The sequence below is a fragment of the Sinocyclocheilus rhinocerous genome, unplaced genomic scaffold (assembly GCF_001515625.1).
Source record: "Sinocyclocheilus rhinocerous isolate Xijiao unplaced genomic scaffold, SAMN03320098_v1.1 scaffold453, whole genome shotgun sequence".
NCBI lineage: Eukaryota > Metazoa > Chordata > Actinopteri > Cypriniformes > Cyprinidae > Sinocyclocheilus > Sinocyclocheilus rhinocerous.
Window position 1 is genome coordinate 117403 of NW_015655565.1, and position 17340 is coordinate 134742.

The 17340-nt window shown below is 37.8% G+C and overlaps 1 protein-coding gene across 1 annotated transcript in view; it reads left to right on the forward strand.

The window, feature by feature from the left end:
* LOC107718416 (SLAIN motif-containing protein 2-like) overlaps positions 1-16930 on the forward strand; it is a 24531-nt gene extending 7601 nt beyond the window's left edge. Inside the window, exons 3-10 of the mRNA XM_016525482.1 lie at positions 6896-7066; positions 7590-7760; positions 9514-9855; positions 9955-10095; positions 13059-13139; positions 14313-14351; positions 15003-15210; positions 15292-16930. Of these exons, the coding sequence (XP_016380968.1) occupies positions 6896-7066; positions 7590-7760; positions 9514-9855; positions 9955-10095; positions 13059-13139; positions 14313-14351; positions 15003-15210; positions 15292-15358 (1220 nt within the window). The 3' untranslated portion in view covers positions 15359-16930. The remainder of the gene's footprint in view (positions 1-6895; positions 7067-7589; positions 7761-9513; positions 9856-9954; positions 10096-13058; positions 13140-14312; positions 14352-15002; positions 15211-15291) is intronic.
* Positions 16931-17340: the final 410 nt, after the last annotated feature.

Consider the following 17340-nt stretch of genomic DNA (forward strand, 5'->3'; position numbering starts at 1 on the left):
TGAAGCTCGCGTTTATGGTAAGGGGCGTTACATTTCCGATGCGTGCTTGTGGTGTTCGGCCAATCACAATGCACTGGGTTAGTTGGCCAATCAGAGCAGACTGCGCTTGTCAAAGGAGAGGGCTTTGTTGAAAACGATGTGTTTGAGAGAGGCGGGGCATAGAGGACCTACAATAATGTACAGTATTTGAAAAATAATGTGTTTTTTGAACATTAAAGCATGTCAACATATTCTGTTACACCAAATACACAAAATAATGATCTTTAAAATAGCATCATATGACCCCTTTAAATATTTTTAACACTATTGAAGGTTGAGCTTAACAAATACAGTTTGAACAAAAGCAGTCAACACTACCAGTTGTGTAACCCAGAGAAAATGAAATGAGATTATCAACATGATCGTAATCATGGATGTCATTCTTATGAAAAAAAAAAAATATATATATATATATTTTTTTTTGTAATAGGAAAAATCATGTGGATAATAGGGTTGTATGCAGAGTTACAGTTTTGGTCATTTAAAATTAGTTAATAATTTATGGAATAATAATTAGATAAAAATAACTGAATATCTATTCAACAAATTGTCAAAATTATTTTATTATATGATTTTAATTGTTAGAAACTAGCTAATATTAGATTATCTAGTGTATCTAAGAGATATATAAAAAAAAAAAAATCTTTATTTGTACATCTAAATTTGTGCCTTTTTGTGCTTAAAAATCAATAAATGTACTCCAGAGTGTACCATATTAATAGAAAGTGCTATCCATACTCTTGAACATTGTCGTTATGCTGTGCTTCAGCAAGTTCAGTGCAGTCTTTACAGCCTCCTTGTGTCTTTTTCTCTCTAGCCACATCCTCAACTTGCCCCTGCAATCCAATCCACTATTGCAATCCTGTTTGGAGTACACTCTGCTTCCCTGTTGATATCTTTCTTTTTGTTCTTTTCTTTTTACTTTTTCTATGCTGTTTCCCTTTTCCTCTACAGATCTGACAGGCCTTACATATCCTGTACACTTTCAACATCATTGCATTCATTCTGCCTTTTTCTCTTCCTTCTTCATCCTCTTTCATGTCGTCTTTGGCTCTTTGTGCTTCTGTTGATATCATGAGCTCTTCCTTCTCACTGCGTCTTAGTTTCTGTGTTTGTCCTTAAACAGCCCATGTTGCTCTGATGAACTTTCATTACTACAAGACTCTCTCACACATATTCTCTTTCTCTCCTCTGCCCCCTGCCCCCCGAAAACAACTTTCATACGGGCTGATAAACAGCCTCAATTCCAAGTGGACTGTCCATTGAGCTGAACAAAATGTGCTTGTTAGACATTTAAGCCCATGTATCTTATCCTGTAATGGGCCCTGCTGTTCATTGAGTCCAGGCCAAGATAAAAAGCACAGTTAGTGAAGCATCTTTTCAGTGTCAGAATTATCTGTAGGGTTTAACTTGTCTTTCTGCAGTATATGGATGTAGTCACCAGAGAAATGACAGATTAGCTGTCCTCATTTCTCCTTCTCTTTCTTGGATTTTTCTTTCTTGGAGACACACAAATGCAGTATTAGTGGACTCAGTGTGGTGTTCTTCTGGTGGAAAGAGCGTGGATGAGCCAAACCATCTGATGGACTGGAATGTAATGGCCATTGGCTCGCTTTGGCCACATATATGGAGTTAATGACATTCTGAAAGACGGAAAAGACTTTTGGTATTTCTGTTCTGGCTTAGATGAAGCTTTCCTAGATAAAAGTCCATGATAGCATCAGTTTCAGATTTTAGAAAAACTTTGATCTCTTTCCATGACAGTCTCTTCCATCCATTAGTGCCAGTTGCACAGAGCTTTCAAACTGGTCATGAAATAGCCGTTATCATTCGCTTATTCACCATGGTAAAATGAATGAATAAATGTACGAATATATCTACACAAAGCAAATGTATTTGAAAGGAAAGCATAATAGGTTTTCTATGTCTAAATAATGTAAATAATTATGTAATATAAAAAATATATTTCTAATAAAATTATTTATAACCACCCGTTTTACAGAAATAGTTTTTAAAGAGTAACAATTCAGTGATGTATCTAAACGTTTATTGTTTTGTTTTGTTTTTACATTTTTATCATTATATGGCAATATGGCATTTGCTCTTAAAAAAAAATGTAAATTTTTTGAAAAAAAAAAAAATTATCAGCATTCTGGTTAAAGATGAGCTTTATGTGAACCAGATTAAAAGGACTAGTTCACTTCCAGAATAAAAATTTCCTGATAATTTTCTCACCCCCATGTCATCCAAGTTGTTCATGTCTTTCTTTCTTCAGTCTCAAAGAAATTAAAGCCTCTTTCACACAGAAATTCCGGAAAATACACGGATAATGTGTCCTGGGATTTGTCCCGGGATCGTTTGATTGTGGTTCATTCACACTGCCAGTGATTTTCCGGAATCTGTGTGTGCGTTCACACCATAGACTCTATAAACATGGACGTAGAGTCCGTGACGTCACCCGTAGATTTCCGAAGAGCGTTTTTGAAGCTCAAAAGTGGGCGGAGGCGGCCGTCGCCATCTTGGCAGCGCGTCACCACGCGTCGGTTTAAGGTTAAAAAAACACATAATTTTCCACCATAGACTGTATAAAAATATGGACGTACTGTCCGTGACGCCACCCCTAGATTTCCTAGGAGCTTTTTTGAAGCTCAAAGTGGGCGGAGCGGGCCGTCGCCATCTTGGAAGCGTGTCACCATGCGTCACTCCTGGATAATCGAAAATGGGCAAAGAGGCGAGAGCAGGTTGCTGAAACCATGCCCACCTAGCTCGACGGCAGTGTCAGCAGCGGCAATCCACCTGTCACTCAAGTGGCCACGCCCTTAATTATGCAGAACTTTAAGGCTTAATATAATTTAAACGGATGAGTTATAAAAATATTCACCCCCCTCACAGTTGTCATGAAGGGCAAAATTAGCTATATAGACCAAAATCATTTTTTGAACCAGGCTGTAAACATGTTTTTTTCTGCTGTAAAGTTGGGCATTTTAACATGGGGAGTCTATGGGATTGACTCCCTTTTGCAGCCAGCCTCTAGCGGCCAGTTGATGAATTACAGTTTAAGTCACTTCCTTGTTGGCTTCACGAGAGAGAGGGGGAGGTTGCCGCTTGGTTCACACACATCCCGTAAAGACACGTGACATTACAATGTGACGTGTAATGTGACGCGTTCGGTTTCATTTAAGCTGGCGAACGATCTCAGCTTCAGCGCGGATAGTGAAGAGCTACCTGATCTCTGCTTCATTACAGTTTGCACATATATTTTCGCCGCGAACATTGATCTGCCTTCAAAACACCCGGTAAAAGAGTCGCACGATAACGTGTGTCATCACTACGACACCTTTTACGGTATTGGTTCTGGCTTTTGTTCACACAGAGCTCGTTCCGGGACTGAACCCGGCAATGTTACTAGGTCCCCAACCCGGGATCGATCCCGGAATCAATCCCGGGACGTGTTTGCGTTCACACAGAAGGCACTCCGGCAATTTTCCAGCAATTTTCCGGGACCAACGTGCAGTGAGAAAGTATAATGGACTTCAATGGGGACCAGCGTTTTGAAGGTCCAAATTGCATTTTCAGTGCAGCTTCAAAGGGCTCTACACGATCCCAGCCAAGGAACTAGCTCGACTTCATGCATTACACAGTCACATTGGAAAGGTCACGTGTGAGGTAGGCGGAAGTACTGACCCAGTGTTTACAAAGCGAATGTACAAAGAAAGTCAAACGCCCTTTACAAAAAAAAGGTAAAACGACGATTTTGAAGTTGGAGGAGAAAATTAGATGGGGTTTTTCCTCCCTACCCTACCTTTCTGAACCGGAGTACACAGACGAAGAACTAAGCACGCGTGACCTTTCCAATGTGATTGCATAATGTGTGAAGTCATAGACGCGCATCGCAGAGCTAGTGCAAGACGAGCATTTTTGGTTAAAAGTATATACATTTTTCTTTGTTTTCTTTTTTTAGAAAATAACAGATCATTTCGCTAGATAAGACCGTTATTCTTTGGCTGGGATCGTGTAGAGCCCTTTGAAGCTGCACTGAAACTGGAATTTGGACTTTCAACCCCTTGATCCCCGTTGAAATCCACTATATGGAAAAAAATCCTGGAATGTTTTCCTCAAAAACCTTAATTTTTTTTTCGACTAAAGGAAGAAATGAACATATTGGATGACATGGGGGTGAGTAAATTATAAGGAAATTTTTATTCTGGAAGTGATCTTATCCTTTAAAGCCTGTAGTCAAAAGTCTGACTTGTGAGACTAGGTTGTTTCAGGCTAGGTTTTAAGGACACATCTATTTTTGTCTGTTCAAAGACACTGAAAAACACTCACATGACACACTTTGAGTCAGTTTTAGGTAATGCATTTTAGACACTTTTGTGTGCTTATGTTGTAATATATTATCGATCTTCCACCTCATATGTCTACTGTGAATGTAGTTAGTGTTGTATCTGAAATGTTTTGTTGACTCTTGATGGTAAATGTCCTTGATTGTAATGTCCTTACAGTCTGGTGTTATTGGCTTACAGCGGTTTCTGTCAGTCCTAATTTCTTTTAGTCCCTGCTGAATGAGGGAAGCCCTCGCTCTTGGCTTCATTTTTAACACATACACACACAAACACAGAACAGTCAATGGTCAGAGGTCATCCACACCAGCCCAAATCCAAGATGTTGATGTTTTTATGTCCCAGCACTCAAGCGTTGTGCATGTATGCGTGTAAGCATGTGGTGTTAATGCAGTTCACTCACTGATCTGTAAGGAAGTGAGTGGGGAGAGCATTGTTGTTTTCCCTGAATAAAGTGTGCTTATGTTGTAATATATTATCGATCTTCCACCTCATATGTCTACTGTGCATGTAGTTAGTGTTGTATCTGAAATGTTTTGTTGACTCTTGATGGTAAATGTCCTTGATTGTAATGTCCTTACAGTCTGGTGTTATTGGTTTACAGCGGTTTCTGTCAGTCCTAATTTCTTTTAGTCCCTGCTGAATGAGAGAAGCCCTCGCTCTTGGCTTCATTTTTAACACATACACACACAAACACAGAACAGTCAATGGTCAGAGGTCATCCACACCAGCCCAAATCCAAGATGTTGATGTTTTTATGTCCCAGCACTCAAGCGTTGTGCATGTATGCGTGTAAGCATGTGGTGTTAATGCAGTTCACTGCTTGATCTGTAAGGAAGTGAGTGGGGAGAGCATTGTTGTTTTCCCTGAATAAAGCACACACTGAGTGATGGCAGGAGTAGAGGGAGAAAGTCATTAGACAGGAGACACAGAGAGAGACACAGAGAGAGGATGGATCCATGCAAAGAGGGCAGGAAAGAATAGGAGGTCTGGGGAAATGTGCTTTAATGACCTCTTGAGTGTCCAGCTGCGCACACACACACACGCTAAAGGCTAAGCAATCAAAAATTGACAGTATATTCAAGATGATTTTGTTGCCAATATAAAACTAAGCAACATCATGAATATAGCTGGTTTTGATGTGTTTTATTTTCCCATTAAGTTTCCTAAAGACTAGTTTCTCAAAGGTTTTAAAAGGGTCTCTGATTAAAAAAATTCAGCAGTTCAATTTAATCTTCAAACTATCAAACCTTTGGTTCAACACTGATTTAATGATTTTACACTCAAAAATGTTTATAGAAGTCTCTGTGTTGCATTTCTTCATATATTAAAACAAATAAGCTACAATATTTTACTATAAAATTATATATTAAAATAATATTTATTTATTTATTGTTTAAACTTGGAATAAACAAAGTTTAGGGATTTTTATCCTAAAGAAGTATTTATCATTATGATGAAGAAGAAATATTGCACTATTTCTAGGTCACTAATCAAATAAAGTATAATTTATTACAATAAAAAAATGTATATTACATTAACAGTTATGTATTTATTAATTTCATTATTTTTTTCTAGGTCACACAGCAAATATGTAAAGGTCTAAAAGTATTTAAATTATTTTGTTTATTGTTATTTAATTTAATGTATTTAATATTCTTGTATTTTATTTAATCATTTTTCAGCCCAAACACACACACACACACACAGAGGATCGAGTGATGAGCGATCATGTGAGAGTATATCCACAGGGAGAGCAGCTGAAGTGGCTTCTATTTTATGCTCTGCTCTTGAGAGACACAGTACAGTCTCTTTCTTGGCCGATATTCAACTAATGGTCTTCAGATTCTCTAGCCGTCCGTGTTGCCAAAAGCTTTAACAGCGATGCATTCTCCCTGCTGCAGCTGAGCTAAGAGTTTGACCTTATGACTCAATCACAGACAACTACATATTCATGGTGCTGCATTGCTCTACAATGCCTACATTGAGTCTGTGTGTGTAAGAGAGAGAATTGACTGGATGTTAATGGCGTTGTCATCCACTAAATGACTGAGTAAGGCTCTTGTGGGTGTGCATATGCGTCTCTTAGACTGTGAATAGTCTGCATTGTATGCGATTAACTGCACTCCACCAGGACCTAGAATGTCGCACTTTATTAAACTTGGCCATGCATGCTGTATGCTTAAATTGACTCTCTGAGATGCCTAATACACTGTAAACCGTATTGTGTGTGTCTCCATAAACATGCATGCATTAAAGTGGCATCTGTGTATGTGTACTTGAGGGGAGGGGGGGGTGGTATGACCTTCTGTTGTTTTTGTGTTTTGAAGTATGTCATATAAGAGGCCTATTTATTTTTCCTAACGATAACAGCTGGTGCTGTCTGAAATGTGTTCCTCCTAAATAAATGGTGTTTGTTTAAACTAACAACATAAGGGACCATAAAATGCTTTCACTTCACATTCAACAAGAAGTTCTTTAGTGCCCTTATTATGTTTTGATTTCTTTTGCAGCAAACAAGCGGAGGAGTCTATATAACAGTTCCTACTGTCCTCAAGTGGGCTACGGAAGCCCGTACTGCACAAACACAGCAAACAGTCCCTATAGCAGCGGCTTCAACTCCCCGTCCTCCACTCCATCTAGAGTGCCTATCGTCAAGCAGCTTGTTCTGCCTGGCAGTGCAGGTAAAGGCCTCTTTACTCCAAATGTGGAGTAAGAAGTAGTTGAGGAATATATTATATACTACAAACAATTATGTCACTCACAGATGACGGAAAAGTGTGAGACTGCTGAAGTTGTTTATTAATTTGCAGTTGGGGAATGTTATTTTTATAGGTAGCAAGTCACTAATCATGAAAGTAACCATGTTACATCATTACGTGGTATGGAAAGTAACATATTTGTTACTTCTGTGTTAAAAACTGCACTTTTCTCACCGTTGTTTGGCTGAAAGCTCTTAAAATATAGTGATTGATAGAATATTTTCTGTTAATGTAACCACTGAATATGCTGTCCAGTATGCAGTAAGTAGTAGGCTAATATTTATTTCCTAACAGCTAATATGACTTAAGCAGAAAACACACAACTTTCTAGTGTTTTTTTAGTAGATCTTCCTATGAATAACTATATAGAAACGATGCCATATTTATTTTGGCATGTATTAATGTAATTAATTAGTTTTTTTTTTGTTGTTGTGTGTGTGTGTAGGTCACCAGCGTGGATCAGCTGACAGAAACGCACAGGCAGTGAGCCCACAGTCATCAGTAGACAGTGAGTTGAGCACATCAGAGATGGACGAAGACTCGGTCGGTTCATCGACCACATATAAACTCAATGACGTCACAGACGTGCAGATTCTCGCCCGCATGCAAGAGGAGAGTGAGTGGTCTTTTCTCTAACAAGTGTTGGATATTGTCTTTGTCTGTTCTATCTCTCTAAGAAAAGTTATTGTTATACATTTGGTTATCATGCTGCTGAAACGGATCATAAACAATCTTAACCCTGTAAGACCCAAATTTAGAAAAAAACTGAAAAAATTATTTCACCATTTATATGTTGTTGTGGGAGGCCTCTAATGCAGAAATAAATGAGTTTGAACATTTTTTTATTTTTAGTACGTTTTTAGTGAAATGTTGTAATATTACAACGTTGGGCCTTTGGGGTAGCAGAATTTCAGTCTGAACAAATCTAAAGATGATCTAAGGGTTCATTTGCAGGGTATACTGCTTATGTAGCCACAATAACAGCAGCCTATATATCCATACACAAATAATCACACAATAATAATTGTTTTTATGAATATTACATTTATTATAAAAATATTTTCAATAAAAATTATTTACTGGTATGTACGATGTCTAGCTCTGTTCATAGCCATGTTCAATTCCCATAGTCTCATAATGATTTTATAAATGCTCCTTTCTTTTGAAAACTACTCATTGGTGTTAGATGTCAGAGCCTTGATCATATCTTCTGACACAAACCTTCAGAAGTACTCCAGTGGTGTATGATGGGAGACTGCATCATTAGTGATATCCTAATCAGAGAAATTAATGTTGAGACCGGTAAAGCTGTCTGAAAAATTTTAGGAAGAATTTTATGTTACGGCGCATGGTCTGTGTTCTTGAATGGCCTGGCTTTGTTGGCATGATGTTCACATAACCATCAGATGGGCCAACAAAAATGGGTGGTCATTTTCCTTGTCCAGTTCACAGGCATCTTTATATTACTTTTCAAGGCTAAATTATCTTGATGCAAGTCAAACCCAATCATACTTAAACATTTTAAAGAATTCACCAATTTTGCAGAATTCACACATTCTACAGATTTCAAACAATACAGTCTGATAGCTTATAGTGCTCTACTTATCATGATAATAGCACGTACAACCCCCACATTCCAGAACATTATCACCTGGCCCTCATGCATCAAGCACACATTTGAGCAAACAACTTAAGCCCAGAAAAGAAAACAGAACCAGTTAAGTATATTTAAAAATTTAGTTTTTAAATATTGCATGACAAATAATTAAAAATTCTAAAATAAATCATTTATTTTTTAATTCAACTTGAACTTATCATTTACTGTAGTATGTTGCTAACAAATTAGAAGTACAATTCATTCATGTAATGTGTAAGGTGCACAGGCAAATTTTGTTACCACTCTAGCCCAATGTTGTAAAATTACAACCTTGACATAACAAGCTCAAAATCTAATTTAATCAAAGTATTTAACAGTACCTTAATATCTGCGTGATCTACACATATTACTAATCACAGAAAAAAATATTTTAGGCATTATACTTACTTGCATACTGGTTTATCCAGTCCAATAAAAAGAGGTGAAGTCCCTTGAAGCAAGTGTGCAGGTTGTGTAAGTTTATGGCCAGGTAAACAGACCTATTTACAAAATATACCACCCAACAACATTGTAGGACTGAACAATAGGACCTACTAATTGTGTAAATGTGATCTTAAAGGCTAAAAAACAAGTACAGGTTTATTTTAGTGGAGCTAAAACTGACGCTGTAATATTACAACAGTGGGCCTTACAGGGTTAAATGTGAATTAAAAAAATGCATTGAAAATGGCATTGAGATTTAAATTCAAATGTGTATGTTTCCCTCTTTTAGGTTTAAGGCAAGAATATGCTGCAACAGCGTCACGTCGTAGCTCTGGTTCATCATGTCAGTCATTGCGACGAGGAACTCTGAGTGACCAGGAGCTGGATGCACAGAGCCTGGAGGATGATGAGGAGGCGGTCCACCATTCCTACCACACACCTGTCAACCGTTTCAGCCCCTCCCCTCGGCACTCACCCCGCGTCTCCCCCAGGAACTCGCCCCGATCCCGCTCACCCACCCGCTCTTTAGAGTACAGCCGCGGATCTCCCCAACCAATCATCAGCCGCCTTCAGCAGCCCCGCCACTCTCTGCAAGGCCACGATACGCAGACCAACGCCATTAAGAATGAAGGTAGATCTTCTTCCAGTCTCATTTCACTTGGGCTATTTCTCTTTAAAACAATGTCAGTTTAATTGTGGGTTTCTTCATCCTCTCTGTTTTTGTGTGAAGAAAAGCTGAGACGGAGTCTACCGAACCTCACACGATCCAGCTCTGGACCGACTGCAGAGCCAGTTAAAAACAGCAGGAGCTGTGAGTCAAACTTGCAAGTGCCAAACGGAGGATCACCCAGACACCAGAGTCAGTCTGCCAGTGAGTGTCCGGACACATCAGTGAGCATGCATGCACCCATACATCAAATCACACGTTTAGAGCTTTTAACAGCCAGCAAACACACAATCTCTGACTCAAACTCACCACACAAAAAGACTTCATTGCATTTCATGATGTAAAATTGATCATGAATGTTATTCTGTTTGTAAATCTTGATGTATGGTAACATTTGACTTTTTATGAATATGCTCTTCTTGGTTGTGGAGTCTGTTGCTCTGACACACATTCATGCTGTGCTCTTAACTGCACTGCCAGTGTCTTGGCTTGCTAGATGAGGCTCTTTGATCTTCTCACATTTTCTCTTAGATCACATTTTATTGGCATCTTGACATTTCCTATAAAAGCCTGACTGACTTTCAAACATAGTTTAAACTATTATTCGGGGTGATTTTTTAAAAATGTTTTAGGGAAATCTTCAGATGATGGATCTTGAAAGAGTGTTTAATGTGGCACAGGAACACTAAAGATTGTCATTTTATTTGTAGGATAAAACAGGTCAGATTATAGTAATCATATGCCATTACACCCATGTGAGCAATCACATTTAATAGCCTTACTGAAAAAAGCATAGGTGTCATTTTTGCCATGGCTGATTTTGTCACTGTACTTTTATGAAATGGCTTTCAGCAGGGATGTATATACAGTAGGGAGCATCTCCAATTCTTAAGCAGAAGTTTTGATCTGGCATAGTATATAACAGTAAATGTTATCTAGCGTAATGATCCAGTGCTAAAAAATGTTATTATTATTATTAATTTATTTATTTTTTAATGTTGAGTGGTCATTACCACAACGGTTGTCATTAGTGGCAATAAGCAACAACAGCAATGTTCCAGCACACAACTATTAGAATCTTTTTCAGAACCCGTTCTGATTTTAACACGGGCATTCTGTTGGTAATGCTGACTTCACAAAGTTGTCAACACTGAGGAATAAAATCTGATTCCCAAACGAATGACTCTTGTGAGTCAGTTCTTTTTAGGAAATCAAAACCATAGAGCATGACCAGTGTAGTACAAATGATTCCCAAAATGAATGACTCTTTTAAAGCCATACAACAGTATACTATTAAGGTGCAGTCACAGGAAATTTCATCAATTTTGCAGACAAAAGAGTCTGCAGTCTATAGTGTAGTGATGTATGGAAAACACAGAAGTCACTTTCAAAACAAGCAACGTTCTATTGGTTACTGCAGTGAATTTGCGTGAACTTGAACCCAATGCAAAATCGGTATGGGGAAATCTTTCACCCTCAATCGAAATTCGCATATGTGTGGAATCCTATTGAGAACTCAGTTTTAACTGAAAATTCACTGAACAACATTAAATATGACCGTAACTTTATGTTGGACTTCAGGTGCCTGAGACTTGAATCTTTGTAGTTACTGGCAGGTTTTTTGTATTACTGGTATGGTTATTTAAAGAGTTAGTTCACCCAAAAATGAAAATTCTGTCATGAATTACTCACCCTCATGTCGTTTCAAACCCGTAAGACCTTCGTTCATCTTCGGAACACAAATTAAGATATTTTTGATGGAATCTGAGAGCTGTCTGACCCTCCCATAGACAGCAACGCAACTGAAATGTTCCCAAGTCCAGAAACGTAGCAAGGAGATCTGTAAAATAATCCATGTGACATCAGGGGTTCATCCGCAATTATACGAAGCTACGAGAATACTTTTTGTGCGCAAATTCAACAATTTGTCTCCTCCGCATCACCATGGTGACATTTTGGAGAATATCCGCTGCGTTGCTGTCTATGCAGGGTCAGACAGCTCTCAGATTCCATCAAAAATATCTTAATTTGTGTTCCGAAGATGAACGAAGGTCTTACGGGTTTGAAACGACATGAGGGTGAGTAATTCATGACAGAATTTTAATTTTTGGGTGAACTAACCCTTTAATATATATAAGATTATTAGATTGCATTTATGCCACCTGAAAATAGCATTTTTCCAAATAATTATTATTAATTATTTATTAAAACAGATTGTTAAATTTTTTTTGGTGTGTAAACCAATTAATATTCATAAACTGACCCATTTACCATTTCATGACATGACAACCAGCACAAAAGTGAAAAGTCCAGCTCACCACTTTTTAGAACAGTGACGCCCGTGAAAGAAGAACATTTCATGACAGCATACTGAATCATTTTATCCATGCGAGGTCAACGTATAAGGCCCAGAAGTCTCTCTGTCAATGAACAGTTAATCTGATGAAACTCTCAAAACAGGAGTGGAGTCACTCTGTAATCCTTGTATACAAATATTTAATAAGTTAATTAATAATATTCTGTATTTTAGTGACCATAGATAAACAGCCATCTCTTAAACAGCACAAAGACATTAGCTTGCTTAAAGGGGTCATATGATGCGATTTCAATTTTTCCTTTCTCTTTGGAGTGTTACAAGCTCTTGGTGCATAAAGAAGATCTGTAAAGTTGCAAACACTTACATACTTGAATTTAGCGAGTATTTCAGGCTTCTCCCCCTCATTTGGTAATATGGACAGTCTGGTTTTATTTCTGTCCTCCCTGCCCAGCATGCTCTGTGCTTCCCTTCTCTCTCCGCCTTTGTTTCTTCCTCACACCCTTTGTTTTTGGCTGAGGTGCTGGTTGTCTGGATGTAGTTGGATTCACTCCTTGCATAGTGCTGCCTCCTGCCTGTTCCTCACCCGGGGTTTCATTTTTCTCTTGGCTGTGGTGCCCTCTGGTGGCTGGTTAGAAGTGGTCTTTTGTCTCACCCATGCATGGAATGGCTCTGCCTTGAATTAAACCTGTCCCTAGCTGGCTGTCTTTGCCTTGGCATCACCTAAACTTTTTGGTTAAAGCTGATTTTGTATCAGCTCTGGTTGGAGGTTAAGTGCCTGCAGGTGGAGGTGGACTGCTGAGCTCAAATGAGCCTGAATCAAAACGTAATGTCTGCTTGTCTCTTATCTCAGCGTCACACCAAAGGCTCTCCGCACCTGCTCGCTCCTCCCCAAAACCAAAAGAGAGACTCCAGAGCCCTACGTCTCTACGAGGTAATGCACTGAGCAGGTCACCCAGACTCAGTCATGATAGTAGATTGTCCTGGAAGTGTTTTATGGCATTTTGACATTTTTATAAACCCATTGTTTGAGTACTGTTTGGTTGGGGTGGAAGCTGTTTACTGACCTCAGATAAGAAATCACACCCAGGTCTTCTTGAAAAGAGGGGTATGGGTTGTGGTTAAAAAATTAGCTCAAGAGTGATTGCCCAATTATTATTATTATTATTTTATTAGTTCATTATTATTATTATTTATTAAATTTTTTTACAAAAAAAATATATTATTGCATACCAACCTGGTAGGTTTGGGAAAGGTTATATAAATGGGATTTTTAATTCTGAAACACTTTTTCTGCTCTCCTTTGGTGAGAAAGCAGTCAAGCCTAAAATGCAGAATTTAACCACTATTGTTGAGAATGTATCATTTTCCCACGAATAATAAAATAACAATAATATGTATGATAAACATTTATATTTATATAGTTTTTCAATTGTTATATTGTTTTTTTTAGTCTAATGGCCATTTAGTTATTGTCAAACTAATTAAAAACAAGTCCATTGGTTATTGGTCACTAATATTTATTGGCCTTAAAAAGGCAATGTCTGTTGGTCCTTATATAGTTTTTCAATTGTTATATTGTTTTTTTAGTCTAATGGCCATTTAGTTATTGTCAAACTAATTAAAAACAAGTCCATTGGTTATTGGTCACTAATATTTATTGGCCTTAAAAAGGTAATGTCTGTTGGTCCAAAAAAAAATAAAAAAATTTGTGCAGATTGATTTTTGTGTTGTATATTGATCTGGAGTGGCTTTTGAGAATAGTTTGTTCACCTGTGGTTGTGAATGCTGCGGTTTCTTTGCAGTGTTATAGGGTGAGTGATGCTGTAGGTTGCTGTGGGTCTGCCCCCTTTTGGTATAAATGTGCCATGTCTTCTTGTACTTTTTTTATTAAATGGAACTGCTTAAACGTTGTCACCTAACCAAATGTTCCAGTAGTCTCTGAAGCCATCTGACTAATTCCAATTATTTATTTAATGCACTTTGGTTGCATTAAATAAAGTTTGTCAGTCATACTTGCACTTTAAAAAGAAATATAGTCCTGAGAAATTTGACAGCTTTTGGAGTGGATACAAACCCAACCCTCTCTTTTCCATCTTTTACCCAGTCCCTCTCTCGTGTTGCTTTGGTGAGGAAACAGATTTCAGTGAGTATATACACTGATGATGATGCAGCTTTTCAGTGCTGTGATATTTTATGTTGTGCAAGCGTGCGTGAATGGTAGATTGTGTTTGTGCTGTGGTTGTGCTGTTACCCGTTTTGCAACAAGGGGACATTTGCATAACTAGTATTTTTGAAAATGTTTGTAAACACTAGCTGATCAAGGCTGTTTAAATCCATCCATCCATTCTTACTGTGCTTTATTTTCTATCAGCTTTGTGTTGAATGTCATTAATGCTAGTGTTGTGCTCTGTGAATGTGGAAAACGGTCCTCTGCGTGTTACATAGGAGCGTTTATTTAATTGTGGTGATGTTTAATGTGTAGCTTAATGAATTAGATTTGTCTACTTGCATTCTTTTGTTTTTTAGGGTTGCATCCATCTTAATTCATTGTAATTTGTCATTATAATCCCATTACCATTAACTCATGACTGTGGTCCCATGAATGGCTTGTATCAGGTAGTAAATAGATAGAAGATAAACTACAGAATAGAAGCTCTGTCTTTTATTCAGTCTATGTTTTACCTTTTATGAAATATCCAATATTTCAGTTCCTTTACATTCCATCTGTTGCTTTTATTCTTTTCCCTAATTCTATCTTTCTCACTTATCTTCCCTCTTTTTTTGTTTATTTCAGTGCCCTCCTCCAGTAAGTTGCGGACTCCCGCTGCCCCGTCTCCCTTGGCTCTCCGTCAGCCCATGAAGGTTATGTCTAACCATGGTTCAGGCACAGCCACGCCCACACGCTCTATGGCCCCGCCCCGCAGTGGCCTGCCCCGCCCCGCCGCCAATGCTGGAGAAGGTTTGCCAGTGCCTCGCAGCAAACTGGTCCAGCCTGTGCGCAGGTACTCTCAGGTTTTCACAACTCAATATAAACATATCGTAACCTGGTGAAGTACATACTGAGTGTATTATTTGCTCCTCAGGTCTTTGCCAGCTCCAAGGACATACAGCGGTATCAGAGACGAGAGCTGGAGAGAGGGCTGCTACTGAGCGCACCCAGAACCAGCAGCACAAATGGGCTTTCAGTTCAAACTGGCACTTTATAGAGACACGTCTTTAACCCCCACAAATAAAGAGACACATTCTTCCAAACAAATGATTCTGTCCTCTTTCAGGTGACATTGCAGAACTCCCATCCCAGCAGGATAGATGTGGAAGGCAGGCTGGACGCCACAGAATGCCAAAGAACAACAACAACAACAGCAAAAAAAAAACAGACTGGGATTCTCCCTCACCTACCAAACAGCACCTGTACTGCAAATGGCTCCAAATCCACAATACTGCTTGCAAATCCCCGCAAAATCCACTATAGAAGAACATTAATAACTTGTTTTCTCTGTAACAAGATTAGTAAAGGATCCCTTGTGAGCACATACAAATTGACCTTAACTTTTGGCTCAAGTAGGAAAGGTTTGTATGGCGACAGAGTCCGCGTGGCGTGTCAGAATGTCTTTCATATCTATGTGACCTCTTATTTATTTGAAATCATTATTTAAAATATTTCTTTCAAAGAATATTCATACAGTATTTGGTCTTTATAAATATATATATGTGTATGTTTACTAATCTTTATTTTTGAGCTTTTTATTTCTGAATGTCATTGTTAAACCTCAACTGCAAAGCTGTTTCCAAAGCATTTTAAGTGTGAATGATGGACGTATTTCAGAGTCTTTGAACAAACATATTTAGATTGAACCCTCAGATACGCAGCAGGATTGATGCTTTTGCTCATTTCGAAAGGAAACAGTCATGAGAGACACGGATCAGTGATAAGTTAAAGTCAAATTTCATGAATTGTGTTTGTATGTCCTAAATGGAAATTGGGAAAATCAATGAATATAAATGCCTGAGACTAACTTCATAAGGTAAACTGTTGTATCGTCAAATGTTGTTCATCGATTGATGTCCCAGTGATAATGTCTCGGTGGCAAGGGTCATAAAAAGATTTAGTTGTGTGGGTGAAGCATAGTGCTTATGTACTATTAATTTTGGAAAATTCCTGGTCATGTTATTTGTCGTCATTCTCGGAGTGAAATAATTTATAAAAGGCCAAGAATTAAAATGAATGGGAGTGCCACCTGAACATATGGAGATGACATCTTGCTGCAAACTAGCAAACGATTAAGACTGTGCAAGTTTGTTTAAAAATGAGTGCCTATAATTTATGAAATTATGTGATTGCTACAAATGTTTTTTTTTTTATGGTTTGTGCCAATTGCTTTCTTTTGCCAATATTATTTACTTCAAGGTTCTTTGCATTTCTTGCTCAAGTTTTGATTTTTGTAATTGCTTTGATAACATTTATATTAGCTTTTTTGTAACAAAGGTATGTTATAAAAGCCCCTTGCTATTTATGACAAAATACTATGCGCTTATAAGAGGCTTATTTATTAAACGGTGAGATGCCTCTGTGTGCTGAGATATAGCTAGTGGGATGCTTGAGCCTACAATGGTCATGAATACATGACATAAATATTTTGTGGATTGTTTTTTGGTAAAGACTTTTATATCTCCACAAACATGATGCTCAGTTTCCCCTGCGTTGAATCATTTCAAATAAAAGTTGAAAAAAGTTTTGTGGTCTGTCACTTATTTGTCTAATTTATTGACGTGCCAAAACTAAAGTAAACTTTAAACATTTTATAGCATTTGACTGTTGATCATAGACATATTGTGGAAAATGTGGAGATTGCAACTGATTTTAGGCTGCAGTTGTCTGTCTTTATAATCTAATGTATTAAGAGATCTTAAGTCAAAATTCAAAACTGGAAGTGTTATTTAGTTTTAATTATAATTATCTATAGTTTGTCAGTTTCATTATTTAATTTTTAGCTTTCTGTTAATTTATGTATGAGTGATAATGTGTGTTGGGAGCTCCAGAATTTTGTATTGTGTCAAAATTGTTCCTTTACAATTTTTAATGAATGTAAAAAGAAAATTAAATCGATCTTTATTTGCAATGCAGATTGCAA